General features: G+C 38.9%; 1 protein-coding gene across 1 annotated transcript in view; it reads right to left on the reverse strand.

The window, feature by feature from the left end:
• The window catches only part of PHLPP1 (PH domain and leucine rich repeat protein phosphatase 1), a 266,455-nt gene that overhangs the window by 142,932 nt on the left and 100,517 nt on the right, over positions 1-23,006 (reverse strand). The window contains exon 2 of the mRNA XM_008013868.3: positions 7,334-7,530. Within this exon, the coding sequence (XP_008012059.3) occupies positions 7,334-7,530 (197 nt within the window). The remainder of the gene's footprint in view (positions 1-7,333; positions 7,531-23,006) is intronic.

Here is a 23,006-nt window from a genome sequence, read left to right on the forward strand (position 1 = left end):
ATAGCAATTGGTGCAATGAAAACCAAACATGTAAGAGAAAACATTAACAAAGCAAAATACTGATTCTTGGAGAAAACTAGTACAATTGATAAATCCTCTGGCAAGAAAAACTGATACATTCACTGGCAGGAAAAAGAGAGCAGACACTTATAAATAATATTAACAATGAAAAGGGAGACATAGCTACAGATTCGCCAGAGATTAAAAAGAGAATATTATGAACAATTTTGTGACAAATTCTTAGAAAAAATATGTTTTAGCAATAGAACTAAATAAAGAAAAAACGAAAGCCTAAATAGTCCTATCAGCCAGGTGCAGGCTCACGCTTGCAATCCCAGCACTTTGGGAGACTGCGAGGGGCAGATTGCTTGAGCCCAGGAGTTGGAGATAAGCCTGTGCAACATGGCAAAACCTTGTATCTACAAAAAACAGAAAAACAAAAGTTAGCTGGGTGTGGCAGTGCACACTTTGTAGTCCTATAGCTACTCAGAAGGCTAAAGTGGGAAAATTGCCCAAGCCTGAGGAGGTCGAGGCTATACTGAGGAGTAACTACACCACTGCACTCCAGCCTGGACAACAGAGTGAAATCCGGTGTTAATAAAACAAAAAATCAAATAGTCCTACTTTTTTTTTTTTTTTTTTTTGAGACGGAATTTCACTGCTTGCCCAGGCTGGAGTGCAGTGATGCAATCCTGGCTCACTGCAACCTCCACCTTCCGGGTTCAAACGATGTTCCTACCTCAACCTCCTGAGTAGCTGGGATTACAGCCTTGGCCTCCCAAAGTACTGGGATTACAGGCATGAGCCATGCCTGGCCCCTATATAACCATTTAAAATACAGAAAGTTGTTGTTTTGTTTTGTTTTTTTTCAATGTCTCAAAAAAATATCAGGCCCATATAGCTTTACAGGTAAGTTTTACCAAAGTTTCAAAAAACCGATCAACCCAGACTCATGCAAACTCATCCAGTCAACAAAAAATGAAGGAAAACACCCCAACCCATCCTATGAGGATAGTATAACCAAGACCCACATGAGAACAGTAACAGAAAGGAAACTTACAGGTAACCACAGTCATAAAGATTTATCTTGAACAAAATGTTGCATCAAAATCCAAAAATTTATTTATTTATATTTATTTATTTATTTATTTTAGATGGAGTCTTGCTCTGTTGCTCAGGCTGGAGTGCAGTGGTGTGATCTCAGCTCACTGCAACCTCTGCTTCCCGGGTTCAAGCGATTCTCCTGTCTCAGCCTCCCAAGTAGCTGGGATTACAGGCACCTGCCACTGCACCCAGCAATTTTTGTAATTCTAGTAGAGACAGGGTTTTACCATCTTGGCCAGGCTGGTCTTGAACTCCTGACCTCGTGATCCACCCGCCTCAGCCTCCCAAGTGCTGGGATTACAGGCATGAACCACCATGCCCCGCCTTTTAATTAATTAATTTATTTATTTATTTTAGAAAACCCAGTAACTTAAAAATATATATATATCAAGAACAAGGCCGGGCACAGTGGCACGGTGGCTCACCCCTATAATCCCAATACTTTGGAAGGCTGAGGCAGGTGAATCATTTGAGGTCAGGAGTTTGAGACCAGCCTGGCCAACATGGTGAAACCCCACCTCTACTAAAAATATAAAAATTAGTCAGATGTGGTGGTGCGTGCCTGTAATCCCAGGTACTCAGGAGGCTGAGGCAGGAGAATCACTTGAACCTGAGAGGTAGAGGATGCAGTAAGCTGATGTCGTGCCAGTGTGCTCCAGCCTGGGCAATACAACAAGACTCCGTCTCAAAAAAAAAAAAAAAAAAAGAACCAGTTGAATTTACCTCAGAATAAGAAAGACAGTTTAACGTAATTAGAACTACAAAACAATTAACCACATTAATGGATTCAAGACACCCATACTATTATCCCCACAGTTGCAGAAAAAGCTGTTAGTAACTTCATTCAGGCTGAAATGAAGGATAAAAATTCTCAGCAAACTCAGAAAATAAAAACTCACTTAAATTGACCAAGGATATTTATCAAACATCTAAAGCAAACTTCAATGTTAATGATGAGATATCATTCTCAAGATCATTGATAAGGAACCAGGTGCAGTGACTCACACCTGTAATCCCAGCACTTTTGAGAGGCCAAGGCAGGCAGGTCACCTGAGGTCAGGAGTTCGAGACCAGCTTGGCCAACATGATGAAACCCAGACTCTCCTAAAAATACAAAAATTAGCTGGGTGTGGTGGCAGGCGCCTGTAGTACCAGCTACTTGGGAGGCTGAGGCAGGAGAATGGTTTAAACACGGGAGGCAGAGGTTGCAGTGAACCGAGAATGTACCACTGCACTCCAGCCTGGGTGACAGAGAGACTCTGTCTCAAAAAAAAAAAAAAAAAAAAAAGGGAAAAAAGATCATTGATAAAACAAGTAAGTATCTACTGTTTCTATTCAAACTAGATATTCCTACCTATAACAGTAAGACAAAAAAAAAAGGAAGAAACTTGTCATTTGAATATTATATGATTAGCTATACAGTAAACAAAAAAACCTATAGGCATCATATTAGAATAAACCAGAAAATTTAGCAAGATTATAAATCAATACACAAGATCAATACTCAAAAATCAACTCTGTTTCTATAAACCAAACAGAAAATACAATTTAAAAAAAAATGCTATGTAAACAAATTAAAAGATATCAAGCAAAAGGTTTCTTAGGGATGGAGAGGAGTGGGAAAGGGTGGGAGGAAAGGAGAATAAAAGGGTGGGAGGAAAGGAGAATAAAGGGACACCAGGAAACTTCTGGAAATAATGAACATGGTCACTATCTTGGTTGCAGTGATGGTTTAATGGGGGAATATAGCAGTAAAGTGTATGTGGAGAAAAAACACTTGTACACTGATGTGAATGCAAAATGGTACATCGACCTTGAAAAACAACTTGGTATCATCTTGCGAAAGTAAATGTGTATGTCCCAGAGCCCAGTAACTGAGCTCCAAAGTGTATACCCAATAGTAGTATTTCTCAAGGAGGTCATTATAGGAATTGTGGATTGAATAGTTCTTCATTGTCCCCTGTGCAGAACTCTCTAATACTCTGCATATCTTAATCTCTCTGCCTCTGCCTTTAAATGCCAAGAGTGTCCCCTACAGCAAAGATAATGTTATCCACCAATCACTCTATCTAATTCTCCACATTTCTCAGACCCCTTGCAATTAAGGTGGAGTGATGTGACTAGTTCTGGCCAAAGAGCCACGGAGAGAAGTGGCATGTGTCACTTCTGTATCTAAACATACAAAGCCCATGAATGATGCTCCAGTTACCTCTTCCCTTGCCAAAGCAACAAAGGGAAGTATAAAAGAGCCCAGACTTCATCAGGCTGGGTCCCTGAACAACTGTGTGACAAAAGAAACTCCCACACCCCAAACCCACCGACCCACAACAGACACATAATGTGAGAAATAACTGTTATGACCAGTCACTAAGATTGGGGGGAAAAGAGGGGTGTTACCATGGCATTACTTAAGCTTATATTAACTGATATGTTCACTGTTCAATCATCTGACCATCAAACATTCCTACATATAACCAAATGTCCCTCCAGCATAGTAACTCCACTTGGAAACTACTGTCTTAGAAAAAGTACTTGCGTATCAGGAGGCATATCAACATAAGACTATAGCAGCAACATTGTTTATAACAACAACAAACTGAAAGCAACCCAAATGTCCATCAGCAGGAAAATTACTTAAGAAATTATGAAAATTGTGGAATGTTTAGAGTAGACATTATAGAGAAATGAAAACCACCTAAGTAACATGTAATCTTATTATGAAACACTGTATTAGGTGAATAAAATCAATTACAGAAGACCACAGCAATTTATCACTTTTATACACATCAAAAACAAGCAAAATATAGATACATGGTAAAACTTATCTCAAAAAATGAAAAAATGATGAATACACATTCTAGGACAGTGAATCCTTCTAGGGCTAGGGGAGGCAATGAGACATACGTAAAGAGAACACAAGTAGAAGAAACACTGGTATTGATATCGCTACAGTTCGTACATTCAGTAGTGGTTAACAATTCTTCAATTTATTATACTTCATAATTTAACAAATATTAATTAAAGTACAATATTATCTGGCCAGCCAGGGTGGTTCACACCTATAATCCCAGCACTTTGGGAGGCCGAGGTGGGCAGATCACTTGAGGTCAGGAGTTCGGGACCAGCCTGGCCAACATGGTGAAACCCTGTCCCTACTAAAAGTACAAAAATTAGCCAGGCATGGTGGTGCGCACCTGCAGTCCCAGCAACTCAGGAGGCTGAGGCAGGAGAATCACTTGAACCCGGGAGGCAGAGGTTACAGTGAGCCAAGATCGCACCACTACACTCCAGCCTGGGCAACAAAGCAAGATTGTCTTTCAAAAAAAATAATAATAATACATTATTTAAAAATTTATGTTAAATTCTATAGGACAAGTTAAATATAACATTAAAACCACATAATATAAATGTATCTATTAAATACTCTTTCAATAATCAAATTTTGAGAGTTTTATTTAACAACAAAGCCATATATGTAAAGTAATGACCATGCTCAAGTGCTATGAAACCACAGCAATTATAATGAGGTTATGACTAATCTATCTCACTCCTTATTTCTAAATCTATAGCTCTTCTATATCTAAATTAAAAAGAAAAAAATAAAAAATAAAACTCTTTCATTTATACTCTCAGTTTTTCTCTGACAACAGAACAGGATTTAAAAAAAAAAAAAACAGACAAAAATTAATGAAAGCTCAAACTGCAAGAAATCAATTATTTTTCCCTAACTCAGTCAACAGATATTAAAGACTCAGTTTTTCAATGTAGTCAATTATTTTTTAAAGGCATAGTGTAAAACAGGTTTTACAAGTTTTGCTTGTGAAAATAGGAAGCTATTAACTTTCAATTCACTCAATGGTAGAAGTCCATCCAGTAATAGGCCTGGGAAATGGGACAAGTCTCTAGTACTGAATGAAAATGCTAATTATAACCGGATCTGCTGACCTTATCTGAACATTCCATGTGCTTTCCTGCATCTGCCTCCATGAGCATAAAAATCTTTCTGACCATCTCCTTCACATGTCAAAAGACTTTTCATCCTTCAAATTCCATCATAATTGCTACCTCTTCCATTACAAAATTCCTTCTTACCTGACAAAATGTAATCTCTCCTTCCATTAATCCCCCACAGTACTTTTCTGCACCTTTCTTACAACAGATATCATTGCACCTGCTTCATCTTCTGATACAAAATTATAAGCTATTCAAAGGCGGGGGGTTACTTAGCTATGTTAGTATTTCTGGGGTGCCAGGCACAGTGCCTTCCCCAAAGAGGATACTGAATAAATAGTTATATTAGATGTGCCTATGCAAACACCCAGCATCATAGAAAAGAGAGAGACTGTTGACCTAACAAAGCATCAAACATTAAATATGCATTTTTAATAACCTATGGTGGTAATACAGATGATTATTTTTTCAGTAATCCATCTATCCATAGGGCAAAATCTTAGCATATCAGTCACTAACTTTTCAATGCTCCGACAAAAGTTTAGCAGCAGTGGATTCAAAATGAACGACTAAAATCGATCTAAATGCACCTTGCACAGCCTGACCAAAACCTATTTTTTAAAATGATCAAGTATTAGCCTTCTTAAAACTAGAATAGAGAGGAAAAAACTAACATAGGCTATTTATTCATAAGGAAAGACTACAAGAATGTGCTTGCTACACAGCAGTGAACAACAAAACCATTTATTACCACACACATCTGGTCTTACTTCCTTCACTTATAACCCTTGAAACAGATCAGACATTTAGACATTTGCCAATTAATAAATGGTGTACTTAGGCCAGGAACAGTGGCTCACACCTGTAATCTTGGCACTTTGGGAGGCCAAAGCAGGTGAATCATGAGGTCAGGAAATCAAGACCATCCTGGCTAACCCAGTGAAACCCCATCTCTACTAAAAATACAGAAAATTAGCTGGATGTGGGGTCATGCGCCTGTAGTCCCAGCTACTTGGGAGGCTGAGGCAGGAGAATCACTTGAACCCAGGAGGCAGAGGTTGCAGTGATCTGGGATTGCGCCACCACACTCCAGCCTGGGAAACAGAGCAAGACTTCATCTCAAAAAAATAAAAGAAAAGAAAAAAAGAAAAAGAAAGTATTTGTTTAATGTGCCCCCAACGTCCAATGACCCATTTTCTCATCCAAATCCTAATTTCCATTTATTAACATATTATATTACTTAAAACTCAAGAAATATGACATATAACTATGGTGATGCTACCCTTACCAATGCTTGGGACTTTATTAATAACTCTGACAAAGAAAAGAATATAACATTTTCTCAAGCAATCTGGTTCTATTTTATAAATAATAGCAATAAAATAGTTAACATACCCAAAGCAAAGAAACCAATAATGTCAAAAATATATCAGTTGCATCACATTTTCTCCAAAATGAGAAACATTTAAGATTCAAAATTTATAACTAGGCACATAATAAACTAAAAATGCTAACCCCACTGGTCACTAAACACAGATAGGGGAAAATGAGGTCAAATACTTAAGCACTATAGACTCAAACCTTCAGCATTTGTCAATGTTTCTAAATTCACAAATTTAAGGATCAGTAGACTCTACTAGAAAATGTACGCTTAAGACACCAACTCATAAGTAATCAATTTGTCATCTAAACTCTGAAATATGACAATGAAATTCTACCTATTTTCTGTCCAGTAGGTACAATGCACATAACTAATGAAGCAATGATCATCAAGGCCTCATATGAGCCAATGGCACTGTTTTTTCTCCACAGTTCCACCAACCGACAACATCCACAACAGGAACTGAATAAGACCTCAGATGAGTCAAAAATCATCTACCCCACATCACAGAAATGGCTTAAAGTAAGGTCCTTACTGATGCTGGGAAACCTGTTAGTATTTTGCTTGTTTTAAACTTAATTTTCGGCCTGGCGCGGTGGCTCACACCTGTAATCCCAGCACTTTGGGAGACCGAGGCGGGCAGATCACTTGAGGTCAGGAGTTCAAGACCAGCCTGGCCAACATGGTGAAACCCCGTCTCTACTGAAAATACAAAAATTAGCCAGGTGTGGTGGTGCATGCCTGTAATCCTGGCTGAGGCAGGAGTATGGCTTGAACTCAGGAGGCAGAGGTTGCAGTGAGCTGAGACCATGCCACTACACTCGAGCCTGGGCAACAGAGCGAGACTCCAACTCAAAAAATAAATAAATAAACAAACAAACAAACTAACTAACTTACTTTTCCACCAATTAGTGGCAGAACATGCATCTTTCCGGTCAAGCTGTCTTTCACAGATGATACTATCAGGCAGGTCCCACACAGGATGACTTGGCGTCTTGTCCATCGGTTCACTGGCAACTGCATTTTGCCTTTACGGACATTATACATTCCTGAGAGCTGAATCCGTTCAGAGCTACCCGTGCTGTGAGGTTTTCCTGAAATAAACACAAGCAAACATGTTATTCTTTTAAAATGGAAGCTTTTCCTACTCATCTGCATACCAAATATAAGAACTGGACAACAAGGGAATAATTCAAGGGAAAATTATAAATTCAATCTAATTTATAATTGAGATGACAACTGTCATAATGGAATTATGTTAAGAACTACATCTCCACATGTACACTTAATATTAAGTGAAGAGCCTTTTCCATAAAATCCTAGGAAAACACCATTTTAACTCTGTTTTAACTGGAGTTTTCTTTTCTTTTTTATTTGAGACGGAGTCTCGTTCTGTTGCCCAGGCTTGAGTGCAGTGGCGCGGTCTCAACTCACTGCAACCTCCACCTCCTAGGTTCAAGTAATTCTCTTGCCTCAGCCTCCTGTGTAGTTGGTCTACAGGTGCCGGCCACCATGCATGGCTAATTTTTTTTGTATTTTTAGTAGAGATGGGGTTTTACCATGTTGGTCAGGCTGATCTCGAACTCCTGACCTCAGGAGATCTGTCCGCCTCAGCCTCCCAAAGTGCTGGGATTACAGGCCTGAGCCACTGCACCCGGGTTGGAGTTTTATTTTCTTGCATATCTTTCACAATTTAATTTTACGTTTGAAAAGACTTCATGATATTTATGAATGGATAGAGTTATTTAAATACACTAAGAAGAAAGTATTACAGCCTGAGATAGGAGAATAACATCCAACATCTTACATTTAATAAAACTAATCAGTTTAATAAAATTAACTGCAGATATTTTTCCTTCTACAGATATTCAATGTGTATTTACTGTAAAGAAAACATTAGAAAGGAAATATTTTTCTTAAAAAACACTATTATTTCCTATTAGAAGTACTATCTCAGCAATCCATGAAGAATGCGTCCTACAATACTTATGACTCATGGTAAGGAGCACAGAAACAGAGAAATAAGAAATGAGGCTGAAAGGCAGAAAGAGATCTGAGAAAGGTCTAAAGAGTCTTTACTTCCCAAATGGAAATGAATTTGGCAGAATTAGTCAGGCAAGTCCTATCAACTTAATGGGAGAACTACTGTGATTCACACAAACATAGTGACAGAGTCATATAAGCAACCAGAACAGTATTTCCGCATTTCTAGATACTGAATAGATAATTTCAGAGAGTACCAAAGCCTCTTCCCAGAGATAAGTTAATAAGAGATATATGTACTATAGTAGGACTCCAGTCAGGAGTAACATATTTATTTAGGAGTTGGACTAGTTGCCAAGGGCTAGCAAAATAAATAGGTTCAAGATAAATTACATTCTTATTAATATTAAAAATCAGCATAAATAGCAAGTGGTTTTAATACATGTCTAATACTTATTAGACAGGGAACAGGAAGAACAACAGCTCTAAAAATAAATAACAAGAAACTCCAAAGAGTATCTGAACCTTTCCAATACATACTTTGGGCACAGATGTTAGGAAATAAGCCACAGGTTTGAATTCCACTTCTTCTTTCTCCCAGTAGATCAAAATGTTTTATAAAATAAATACTTCACACTACAAAATTTTGCTGAGGCTGGGCCAGGATGAAGTATAACAGTGATTCAGCTACTTGAACCAGATGCCCAGCAAACAGCTACACTGTTAGAGCTCTCACTGGAAAGGTACTGTATTGTTTGTCTACCACATGTTAGTTTTCCCACAAATGAGTAGGGAGCCCAGAAGACTATTCAAAACAGATGTGAGATGTGACAAGCCAAGGGCTGCCAATGATGGATCAGACACAGTGTGATTCATATGTCCCATTCTGCACAAGCTCATTTATACCTAGAAAGGAAGATGCCTGGGTTTCCAATCTAAGAGCTCCTTACTATATGACAGACTCTCTTCCTGTGGGGAAGAAGAGAGAAGAAAAGACAAAGAATAATAAAAATGAAAAGCAAATGAAGGACTAAAAACAATGGACAATAGGTTACGGGGTTTCCAAAATCCAATTTCCTTGACATAACAAACGAATGCTAAAAAGGGATCTGATCTACACACACACACACACACACAAATAAATGCAAAGAAGTAGGCATTTTATTCAGTCCATCAGAGAGTGGCTTCAAGAATACTTGTTAACCTGTAACATTTATGCAGTTCTTTGAAGAACCAGAGACTGGAAAAAAAGAGAACAGGGGTACATAAGGGCTGGCCCTTCAATTCTCCAACTCCATATATATCCTACAGAAAGCCCTAGAGCAAATCACCAGACAGACTGGACAAAGGCCAGAAGGGATCTTTAACAGAAGAGTATGGACACATCAGTAGCTTCTGGCTCTTTATTCCCTAGTCAGAAAAATTCCCAAGAGTTCTGAATTGTCCTGGAGCCCAAGAGTCAGATCAGCCTGTCCTTGGAAAACCCTGAACATCCCAGTCTGAATCAAATCCCTCTGGTCTTGCTCTGAATGAATTTCAATATCCCTATTGTCTGTCCTCTCCCTGGGTGTCCCAGATCAGACACATCCTTAGGACGTGGCTGTGTACTAACTGGGTCCTGGGGAATATGGAGATGAATGAGGTAATATATACCTAGACAATCACCCAGGTGCACCCTCCTTTTTATCAGACTTCCTTGTTCTATGACATAAGGAATTACTTTTGCTCTTCCTGCCAATTCTCAAAATCCTCAACTCAGAGGAATTCCAGTTGCCCTATGCTCTAATAAACACTGACAATACCAAAGTAATTCATGTCTGCCAGTTTAAAGCTGGGTCAGTTGTAACTTTCACTTTAGAAATGTTACTCTAATTCCCTACAGGCTTAAGGCATTTTTACATGATCCAGGAGGAAAAACAGACAGCAAAAGCAAACATTTCAAGCTGAGACAGAAACACGACAACAGAGAGTGATTTGAAAACATATTCATATACTTCCTCTTTTACTTACACACTTGGCACATGGTAGGTAAGGTGATCTTATACTAGTCTATTTAAAAACCAGGCATGGCCCACTAGTTGGGCCCACTTGTAGAAAATTACAGCACAATGCTAAAGAATCAAACTAAGGTCTCTGGATTATTTTATTTTATTTTATTTTATTTTATTTATTTATTTTTTTAGACAGAGTCTCACTCTGTAGCCCAGGTTGGAGTGCAGTGGCATGATCTCGGCTCACTGCAACCTCCGCCTCCCAGATTCAATTGATCTTCTGCCTCAGCCTCCAAGCACCTCAGACTACAAACAAACGCCACCATGCCTGGCTAATTTTTGTATTTTTAATAGAGACAGGGTTTCCCCATATTGGCCAGGCTGGTCTCAAACTCCTGACCTTGTGATCCACCCACCTCGGCCTCCCAAAGTACTGGGATTATAGGTGTGAGCCACCGCGCCCGGAGAGCCTCTGGATCTTGATTACATACTCAAGGCTCCTCTCCCACACCAAAATGACAGTTCTTATTTCACATAGCAAAACTGTTTTTTAAAGAGGGGGCAAAAAAGAGCATGAAATGTCTTATAATCCACTATGCTAGATGCTAGAGGTATCAAGAAAATGTTCTCTGCGTCAAATTGCTTAAAGCAAAATCTCTAAAAACGTAGTCCAAAAACCATATAAAGCAAAATATCTAAAAATGTAGTCCAAGGACCATATATATTAGTATCACTTAGATTTCTGTCTACTACCACAGCTCTAGATTTGAAATATTGGTAGCCAAGGCCTGAGACCTACATTTCAGTAACCACAAATAGATGGTTATATTTTGTGACCATAAATCTAAAATAATAAAATAAGTCATTCCCCAAGGTCAGCTTATTTTCTAACAAATGTATTCCTCACATTCATGAATTCAGGATTTTAATTGTCATCTCCGTAAGTAAGCTAGTTCAACCTTTTCACGTCATATAAAACTACCTTAAAAACACGATGAAAGCAATGGACCTCCAGGAAAAAAAAAAAAAAAAAAACAACTTTAATATGCACAGGCATCAGATTTGGCAGATAACTATAGCAGATTTATTTGACCATACCCACGAGAATTAAAGGATGGTGAAATCACTCAATAACAAGAGCCTATTTCCATTTCCTTAAATCACATTCCAAACATGAGAAAGGGGTGGGTTAAAATTAACTTCTCCTATAGCCAAATTTATTCTTACAAAATTATTTCTACTTTAATTGGCTTATTACTTTGTCTTTGATCTTTCTTATCTCTTCCTTCACATAGTTTACCTATCTCAGGAGGCCTAGCCCATGTAGCAAACTATTTAGACAGATAATATTTACCTTGACAGACATTTTTTCCAATAAAAAAAGCTCACTGAGTATTACAGTGATAGGTCTACTGTAATCACTATGATTAAAAATATATCTGGGCTGGGTGCAATGGTTTATGCCTGTAATCTCAGCACTTTAAAAGGCCAAGGTGGGAAGACTGCTTGAGCCCAGAAGTTCAAGACCAGCCTAAGCAACATAGTGAAACCCCGTCTCCATAAAAAAATTAGCTGGGAGTGGTGGCAGGCACCTGTAGTCCCAGCTAATCAGGAAGCAGAGGTGTGAGGACTGCTTGCGCCCAGGAGGTCAAGGGTGCAGTGCACTATGATTGTGCTACTGCACTCCAGAGCCTGGGACATGGAGTAAGACCTTGTCTTTAAAATATATATATATATTTTATATGAATAAATATATATTATATAAAATATGTAAATAAATATATAAGTATATATTATACAAATATATAGTATATATTTATATATAGATAGATATTAATATATCTATACACATACACTGGTTTTTAAAGTATTTACAGTTTTACATCAGAAAGCCAAAACTAACATCTTAACCAAAAAGTAAAACATTATTTTGGAAAGTACACATTGGGCTGGACACAGTGGCTCATGCCTGTAATCTCAGCACTTTGGGAGGCTGACGTGGGTAGATCACTTGAGGTCAGGAGTTCGAGACCAGCCTGGCCAAGATGGCAAAACCCTGTCTCTACTAAAAATATAAAAATTATCCAGGCATGGTGGCGGGCACCTGTAGACCCAGCTAGTCTGGAGGCTGAGGCAGGAGAATCACTTGAACGCAGGAGGCAGAGGTTGCAGTGAGCTGAGGTTGTGCCACTGCACTCCAGCCCAGGTGACAGAGCAAAAGTTTGTCTCAAAAAAAAAAAAAAAGAGAGAAAGTACATATTGGCTCATTTGTCCACTGTTAAAAAAAATGGGGGGTGGGGGTGGTCCATTATAAGGAAAACTTTAAGAAAACTGAAGCAACATACTTTGTGTGCCTTTGTTGTGGTTGTTTTACATCCTGAATGGTTTAAACATTTATTTTCAGAGTAAGACCGTGTCATTTTTTTCAGAGCCAAAAAGTCATTGTTTTGTGAAGTACTTTTCTAGTGTCATGAATGGTTTTTGCAAAATGCTTTCTATGATAGAAACGTCCACCTTTTAAAAATCTTCACTTTTTTTTACAGATTTATTAATGTATAAAAGACATACAGTAAACTACATAAAGTATAAAATAAGATATGACGTATCTACACACATGAAACCGTCACCAGAAAATGAGTATATTGATCATTGCCGTTTCCTCATGTCCCACTGTGATTTCTCTCTCTCCCTACACCCCTACAGAGTTTCTCCCACACTCAGGCAACTATGATCTGGTTTCTGTCACTTTCTTCCATGTTGTTGCAAGAGTTCATTATTTCTTGTTGCTGAGTAGTATTACATTGTATGAATATACCATAATTTAACAATTGATCTGCTAATGGACATTTGAATTGTTTACAGTCTTTATTATTATTATTATTATTATTTTGACGGAGAACACTGGTGTACAAGTCATGGTATAGACAAATGTTCTGATTCCTCTCGGGTAAATACCTAGGACTGGAATGGCTTGTTTGTACCATTTTACACCCCCAGCAGCAGTGCAGAGGGTTCCATAAGCTCCACATCCCTATCAACTTTTTTTTTTTTTTTTTTTTTTGGGACGGAGTTGCACTCTTGTCGCCCAGCTGGAGTGCGATGCCATAATCTCAGCTCACTGCAACATCCACCTCTCAGGTTCAAGCAATTCTCCTGCCTCAGCCTCCCGAGTAGTTGGGATTACAGGCACCCGCCACCACGCCTGGCTAATTTTTGTATTTTTAGCAGAGACAGGGTTTCACCATGTTGGCCAGGCTGGTCTAGAACTGCCGACCTCAGGTGGTCCATCCGCCTCAGCCTCCCAAAGTGCTGGGATTACAGGCATGAGCCACGGTGCCTGGCCCCCAGTCAACACTTTTAGCCATTCTAGTGCATATGTAGTGGTATCTCCCTACTGTTTTAAGTTGCATTCCCCTAATGACTAATCATCTTCTCACAAGTTTCTGATCCGCATATCTTCTTTGCCAAAGTGACTATTCAAATCTATTGTTCAATTTTAATTGGGTTGTGTTCTTTAGATATTCCTAACATAAATCCTCTGTCAGATATACTTTTTTTTTTTTTTTTTTTTGAGACACAGTCTTGCTGTTGCCCAGGCTGGAGTGCAGTGGCACAAACATAGCTCGCTACAGTCTCAACCTCCTCCTGGGATCAAATGATCCTCCCTCCTCAGCCTCCTGAATAGCTGGGACTACAAGTGCCTGCCACCATGCCCAGATAACCTTTTTCTATTTTTTGTAGTGACAGGGTCTCGCTATGTTGCCCATGCTGGTCTTGAATTCCTGCACTCAAATGATGCTTTCACCTCGGCCTCCCACATGTTGGGATTACAAGCGTTTGAGTCACTGTGCCCAGACTTCTGTAAGATATACGACTTGCAAATATTTTCTCCCAGTCTGGCTTACTTACTTTTTAACTTTCTTTTTTTATTATTATTATTATACTTTAAGTTCTAGGGTACATGTGCACAACATGCAGGTTTGTTACATATGTATACATGTGCCATGTTAGTGTGCTGCACCCATTAACTCATCATTTATATTAGGTATGTCTCCTAATGCTATCCCTCCCCACTACCCCCTCCCCACAATAGGACCCGGTGTGTGATGCTCCCCTTCCTGTGTCCAAGTGATCTCGTTGTTTGATTCCTACCTATGAGTGAGAACATGCGGTATTTGGTTTTCTGTTCTTGTGATAGTTTGCTGAGAATGATGGTTTCCAGCTGCATCCAGGTCCCTACAAAGGATATGAACTCATCCTTTTTTATGGTTACACAGTATTCCATGGTGTACATGTGCCACATTTTCTTAATCCAGTCTGTCACTGATGGACATTTGGGTTGGTTCCAACTCTTTGCTATTGTGAATAGTGCCGCAATAAACATACGTGTGCATGTGTCTTTATAGCAGCATGACTTATAATCCTTTGGGTATATCCCCAGTAATGGGATGGCTGGGTCAAATGGTATTTCTAGTTCTAGATCCTTGAGGAATCGCCACACTGTTTTCCACAACGGTTGAACTAGTTTACAGTCCCACCAACAGTGTAAAAGTGTTCCTATTTCTCCACATCCTCTCCAGCACCTGTTGTTTCCTGATTTTTTAATGATTGCCATTCTAACTGGTATGAGATGGTATCTCATTGTGGTTTCGATTCGCATTTCTCTGATGGCGAGTGATGATGAGCATTTTTTCATGAATATCTTCTTTTGAGAAGTGTCTGTTCATATCCTTTGCCCACTTTTTGATGGCGTTGTTTTTTTCCACGTAAATTTGATTGAGCTCTTTATAGGTTCTGGATATTAGCCCTTTGTCAGATGAGCAGATTGCAAAAATTTTCTCCCATTCTGTAGGTTGCCTGTTCACTCTGATGATTGTTTCTTTTGCTGTGCAGAAGCAATTAGATCCCATTTGTCAATTTTGGCTTTTGTTGCCATTGCTTTTGGTGTTTTAGACATGAAGTCCTTGCCCATGCCTATGTCCTGAATGGTATTGCCTAGGTTTTCTTCTAGGGTTTTTATGGTTTTAGGTCTAACATTTAAGTCTCTAATCCATCTTGAATTAATTTTTGCATAAGGTGTAAGGAAGGGATCCAGCTTCAGCTTTCTACATATGGCTAACCAGTTTTCCCAGCACATTTTATTAAATAGGGAATCCTTTCCCCATTTCTTGTTTTTGTCAGGTTTGTCAAAGATCAGATGGTTGTAGATGTGTGGTATCATTTCTGAGGGCTCTGTTCTGTTCCATTGGTCTATATCTCTGTTTTGGCACCAGGACCATGCTGTTTTGGTTACTGTAGCCTTGTAGTATAGTTTGAAGTCAGGTAGTGTGATGCCTCCAGCTCTGTTCTTTTGGCTAAGGATTGTCTTGGCAACGCGGGCTCTTTTTTAGTTCCATATGAACTTTAAAGTATTTTTTTCCCATTATGTGAAGAAAGTCATTGGTAGCTTTGTGGAGATAGCATTGAATCTATAAATTACCTTGGGCAGTATGGCCATTTTCATGATACTGATTCTTACTATGCATGAGCATGGAATGTTCTTCCATTTGTTTGTGTCTTCTTTTATTTCACTGAGCAGTGGTTTGTAGTTCTCCTTGAAGAGGTCCTTCACATCCCTTGTAAGTTGGATTCCTAGGTATTTTATTCCATTTGAAGCAACTGTGAATGGGAATTCACTCATGATTCGGCTCTCTGTTTTTCTGTTATTGGTGTATAAGAATGCTTGTGATTTTTGCACATTGATTTTGTATCCTGAGACTTTGCTGAAGTTGCTTATCAGCTTAAGAGATTTTGGGCTGAGATGATGGAGTTTTCTAAATATACAATCATGTCACCTGCGAACAGGGACAATTTGACTTCCTCTTTTCCTAATTATATACCCTTTATTTCTTTCTCCTGCCTGATTGCCCTGGCCAGAATTTCCAACACTATGTTGAATAGGAGTGGTGAGAGAGGACATCCCTATCTTGTGCCAGTTTTCAAAGGGAATGCTTCCAGTTTTTGCCCATTCAGTGTGATGTTGCCTGTGGTTTGTGATGAATAGCTCTTATTATTTTGAGATACGTCCCATCAATACCTAATTTATTGAGAGTTTTTAGCATGAAGGGCTGTTGAATTTTGTCAAAGGCCTTTTCTGCATCTACTGAGATAATCATGTGGTTTTTGTCTTTAGTTCTGTTTATATGCTGGATTACATTTAAAATTATCTTTAAAATAATCTTTAAAATTATTAGTGAAACCAGGTAGTATAAATCTTACTCTGTAAAAAAGCAGAGTTGCAATCTAGACGCCTTTTATTTATTTTGCTTACCTCACTACTACAGCCTTGAACAGAAGTGGTGAAAGCAGACATTCTTTCCTTTTTAAGGCATCTTAAGGGGGAGGCATTCACATTTTTGCCATTTAAAACACTATTAGCATCTGGGCACGGTGGCTCACACCTGTAATCCCAGCAGTTTGGGAGGCCGAGGCGGGTGGATCACGAGGTTAGGAGATGGAGACCATCCTGGCTAACACGGTGAAACCACATCTCCACTAAAAATACAAAAAAAAATTAGCTGGGCGTGGTAGCAGGCGCCTGTAGTCCCAGCTACTCAGGAGGGTGAGGCAGGAGAATGGCATAAACCCGGGAAGCAGAGCTTGCAGTGAGCCAAGATTGCACCACTGTACTCCAGCCTGGGTGACAGAGCAAGACTCCGTCTCAAAAAAAAAAAAAAAAGCCAAATAAATGAATAAAACACTATTAGCTGTATATTTTCTACAGATGCTCTATATCGAACTAAGGAAGTTTCCTTCTATTCCTAACTTGCCAAGTTATTTTTTTTCTAAATCAGAAAGGGATATTGGAATTCCTCAAAGGCTGTTTCTGCCACCAAGATGATTATGATGAATTTAATGATAATTTTTTGCTTTAAGAAACAGGGTCCTGGTCTGTAGCCCACATTGTGCAGGAGCACAACCATGGCTCTGTGTAACCTCAAACTCCTGGGCTCATGTGATCTTTCTGCCTCAGTCTCCTGAGTGGCTAGGACTACAGGTGCACACCAGCATGCTTGGCTAATTTTAAAAAATTGTTTTTGTAGAGATGGGCATGGTGGCATGCGCCTGTAATCCCAGCTACTCAGGAGGCTTGAGTAGAAGGTGGGAGAATTGCTTGAACGTGGGAGGAAGAAGTTGCAGTGAGCCCAGACAGCGCCACTGCATTCCTGCCCAGTGACAGAGCAAGACTCTGTCTCAAAAAAGCAGAACATATATTCTTATTATTCTTTCAATATCTATAGAATCTGTAACGATGTCACCTCTTTCATTCCTGATATTGGTAACTTGATTCTTCTATCTTTTCTTGATCAGTCTGGTTAGAGAACTACCAATTTTATTAAGCTTCTTAACGGTTTTAAATTCGCTGATCTTCTTTTTACCTTTCTTTCTTTCCTTCTTCTTCTTTTTTTTTTTTTTTTTTTTTTTTTTTTTTTTTGATAAAAGGTCTCACTCTATCACCCAGGCTGGAGTATAGTGGCGTGATCTCGCCTCACTGCAACCTCTGCCTCCCAGGCTCAAGTGATTCTCCCAGCCCAGCCTGCCAAATAGCTGGGACTACAGGCGCATGTCATTATGCCCGGCTGACTTTTGTACTTTTTGTAGAGACAGGGTTTCACCATGTTCCTCAGGTTCACTGATTTTCTGTTTCATTTATCACTGTTATTGCTTCTTTTACTAATATATATTTTTTCTTTTTTAAAGACAGTGTTTCACCATGTTGCCCTGGCTGGGGTCAAACTCTTGCACTCAAGTGATCTGCCCACCTCAGCCTCCCAAAGTGTTGGGATTACAGGGAGCCAATACACTGGGTCCATCTTCTACTAATTTTGAGATTCTCTTCTTTCTAAGCACTGCTTAACTGCATCCCACAAATTCTGGTATATTGTGTTTTAACCTTTCATCAGTTCATCGTACTTTCTAATTTCCTTTTTATTTCTTCTTTCACACATAGCTATTTGGGAAGTATGTAATTTAATTTACACATATTTGAGGATTTTCCAGCTATCTTTCTTTTCTTGGTCTCCGGTTTAATTCCACAAGATTGTGGTCAGAGAATGCTCTTTGTAGGAATTGATTTTTAAAATATTTTGTTTCTGCCTTGTCTTACAGTACTGAATTTAAAACAAAATAAACTTATTATACTTGTTTTATAGTGTAGAATACAGTCTATCTTGGTTAATGTTTGTATTAGTTTTCATTCTGCTATAAAAAACTGCCCAAGACTGGGTAATTTATTAAGGAAAGGGGTTTAACTGACTAACAGTGCAGCATGGCAGGGGAGGCCTAAGGAAACTCACAATCATGGTGGAAGGGGAAGTAAAGCACCTTCTTTACAAGGTGGCAGGAAGGAGAAGTGCTGAGTGAAGAGGGGATGAGCCCCTTATAAAACCATCAGGTCTCATGAGAACTCACTCACCATCATAAGAACAGCATGGGGGAAACTGCCCCCGTGATTCAGTTATCTCCATCTGGTCTCTCCTTTGACACGTGGGGATTGTGGGGATCACAATTCAAGATGAAATCTGGGTGGGGACACAAAGCCTAATCATATCAATGTTCCATATGTACTTGAAAAAAAATGTGTATTTTGCTATTGCAGAGTGCATTATTCTATAAACTGAGGTCCAGTTGGTTAAGAGTGCTAGTCAAGTCTTCTATATTTTTAATAATTTTGTCTACACATTCTTTTAAAGATTGAGAGAAAGGCATTGAAAGGTATTGCTATAATTGTGGAACTATTTCTGCTTGCAGTTCTATCAGCTATTGATTTATGTCTACTGAAGTTCTATTTAGGTGCATAAACATTTAGGATTGTTATATCTTCTTGATGTATGGATTGTTTCATCATTATAAAACGACCTTCTTTATCACTGATTATACTGTTTTCTCTAAAATCTACTTTGTCAATGCAAATATAGCCACTCTATTTTTCCTATAATCAGTGTTACCAACATTTACATTTTTTCATCTTTTTACTTTGAAACTATATGATCTTTATATTTAAAATGGGTTTCCTGGCCAGGTGCAGAGGTTCACACCTGTAATCCCAGCACCTGGGAGGCCGAGGCGGGTGGATCACCTGAGGTCAGGAGTTCGAAACCAGTATGGCGGCCAACATGGTGAAACCCTGTCTCTACTAAAAATACAAAAATTTGCTGGGTGTGGTGGCAGGCGCCTGTAATCCCAGCTACTTGGGAGGCTGAGGCAGGAGAATCGCTTGAACCTGGGAGGCAGAGGTTGCAGTGAGCCGAGATTGCGCCACTGCACTCCAGCCTGGGAAACAAGAGTAAAACTCTGTCTCTAAATAAACAAATAATAATAAAATAAAATAGGTTTCTTGTAGGCAGCAGTTACTTTTTTTAATCTGATAATCTGTCTTTCAACTGAAACATTTACTCCTTTCACATTAATGTGACTGCTTATAATGTAAATATAGATGTGTATGAATGAAATCTACCATATTATTTTTTGTTTTCTACTTATCCCATCTGTTGTTTGTTTTTTCTCATTTTATGCCTTGTTTTGTATTAACTGATTCCATTTTATCCCCATGGTTGGCATATTAACAATACATTCCCTACTGCGTTCTTATTAATGGTTGCTTAGGGTTCATTATATACATTTTGAACTCACAATCTACCTTCAAGTAATATTATACCACTTCATGAACACCATAACTAGTACAGTACAACAGTACACTTCCATTTCCATTACCAATATAACATTGTATCACTTCATGTACAATTTAAGAACCTTAGGATAATACACTGCCATTTCCGTTCTCCTAGTCTTTGTGCTATTGTTGCCATTTGTTTTTTCCCTTACATGTTACTGACAGTGGTATGCACGAGTTGGTTTATACTGGTTCACAGTTGGTTTTTGAATTTTCAGTAATAAATACTCAAAACTCATCACATCCTAATTATTTTACTACATTTTACTATTATCTAACACATACATCTATTGTACATTAATGTTAGAAATACTATATAACGGTACATTACTGTGTATCTATTCCCAGCTCTACATTTAGTGACATCATGTTTGCAGCCTGAAAACCACCCCTGTGGCTATATTTACAGCATGGAAATTGGCAAATGCTACCATCAAGGCAAAGAGGAGGTTGTTAACCATTTTCTGGCATTCCAGTGGTTATAACCTCTCCCTTGCCCACCCACAATATACTATTGTTGTCTTTACTAAAATAACACATTACCTTGGAAGAGAATTTTTTAAGTAAGTCTTTTATATTTATTATTTCTAGTGTTCTTCATTCCTTTACGTAGATCCAGATTTCCACCTGTTATTTTTTTCCTTTGACTTCAAGGGCTTGACATTTCTTATGGCACAGGTCTGCTGTTGATAGTCTTTCAGCTTTTGTAAATTTGAGAAAGTCTTCCTTTTCCTTTGTTTTTTTGAAAATATTTTCTTTTTGAGATGGAGTCTCACTCTCTCACCCAGGCTGGAGTGCAGTGGCGCAATCTTGGCTCACTCTGCCTCCCAGGTTCAAGCAATTCTCCCTGCCTCAGCCTCCCGAGTAGCCAGGACTACAGGTGTCCACCACCACACTAATTTTTATATTTTTTAGTAGAGATGGGGTTTCGCCATGTTGACCAGGCTGGTCTTGAACTCCTGACCTCAGGTGATCCACCTGCCTCGGCTTCCCAAAGTGTTGAGATTACAGGCATGAGCCACTGAGGCTGGCCCAAAAATATTTTCACTGTGTACAGAATTCTAGGTCAAAAGCTTTTTTCTTTCAGAATGATCTCTTCCACTGACTTCTATTGTTCACTGTTTCTGTCAAGAAGTCTGGCCCGGGCACAGTGGCTCACACCTGTAATTCCAGCACTTTGGAAGGCCAAGGCGGACAGATCGCAAAGTCAAGAGATCAAGACCATCCTAGCCAACATGATGAAACCCTGTCTCTACTAAACATACAAAAATTAGCTGGCCATGGTGGCACACACCTGTAGTCCCAGCTACTCAGAAGGCTGAGGCAGGAGAATCGCTTGAACCTGGAAGACAGAGGTTGCAGTGAGCCAGTGAGCCGAGATCTCGCCACTACACTCCAGACTGGCGACAGAGTGAGACTCCGTCTCAAAAAAAAAAAAAAAAAAAGTCTGTTGCTATTCTTAAGTCCTAGCATGTTCAGCACTCTCTCAGTGCTTTTTTAAAGATTTTTTCTTTTTATCACTGGTTTTAAGCAACGTAATCATGCTTCTTAGCACACTTCATGTTTCACGTGCTCAAGGTTTGTGGAACTTCTTAGATTTATGGTCAAATTTGACATTTTTTCAGCCCCTATTTTAAATATTTTTTCTGACCTCACAAGGTCTCTCCAGGGACTCCAATTACAAACACTTGAAGTTATCCCACAGTTCATCATGGGTTTTTTTTTATTCCATATGTTTCATCATTGGTAATCAATTACTGTATCTTCAAGTTCACTAATCTTTTCTTCTGTAGTGTTTGATCTATTGTTAATCTCTTCCAGTGTATTTTTCATCTCTATAAATTCAATCTGTGTATGTATGCGTGTGTATTTACCTACATATACACACATGCATTCACACACACACGTGCGTATCTTCCATGTCTCTCCTTAATATGCAAACGCTTTCTTTTATTTCCCTGGATATACGGAACATAACTAAAATAGCTGCTTAAATTGTCCTTGGTAACTAAGTCTATCATTTGTATCATTTCTGTGTTAGTTTAGTTTCACAGAGCCAGGCATGGTAGCTCACACCTACAATCCCAGCACTTTGGGAGACCGAGGCAGGAGGACTGCTTACATCCAGGACTTTCAGACCAGCCTGGGAAACACAGTGAGACGTCCATCTCTACAAAAAAATACAAAAATCAGCTGGGTGTGGGGGCTTGCACCTCTAGTTCCAGCTACTCTGGAGGCTGAGGTGGCAGGATCACCTGAGCCCAGGAAGGTGAGGCCGAAGTGAATCAAAGTCACACCAATGCACTCTAGCCTGGGGAACAGGGCAAGACCTTGTCTCTACTATTAAAATATTTAAATAGCTAAAAGTACCCAAGACAATCTCATAGATTTGGCTACACAAAAATGTTAAATTTTCAAAGAGGACTGGAAAACACTTTTGCAAAATGTGGCAGAAATGATGTCTTATTTAATATAATAATTTTACAAAACAGTACCCTAATGGAAAAAATAAACATATATAAACAGGCAAGTTCATATAAGTACAAGTAGACAAAAAACATTTCCCCAAATTGCCACTGATAATAGTAAAAACTAAAACAAACTACTACCATTTACCACTTCTCTAATTGGCAAAGATTTTAAAAGACTAATAATACTCACCACTGCATAAAGTTTTAGGAAAAAAAAGAAACTTATGTTTTTATTATTTATTTTTATTTTTTTTTTGAGATGGAGTATCTCTCTATCACCCAGGCTGGAGTGCAATGGCATGATCTTGGCTCACTGCAACCTCTGCCTCCCAGGTTCAAGTGATTCTCCTGCCGCAGCCAAGTAGCTGGGATTACGGGCACATGCCACCATACTCGGCTAATTTTTTTTGTAT

Source organism: Chlorocebus sabaeus, chromosome 18 (genome assembly GCF_047675955.1).
Source record: "Chlorocebus sabaeus isolate Y175 chromosome 18, mChlSab1.0.hap1, whole genome shotgun sequence".
NCBI classification, from domain to species: Eukaryota; Metazoa; Chordata; class Mammalia; order Primates; family Cercopithecidae; genus Chlorocebus; species Chlorocebus sabaeus.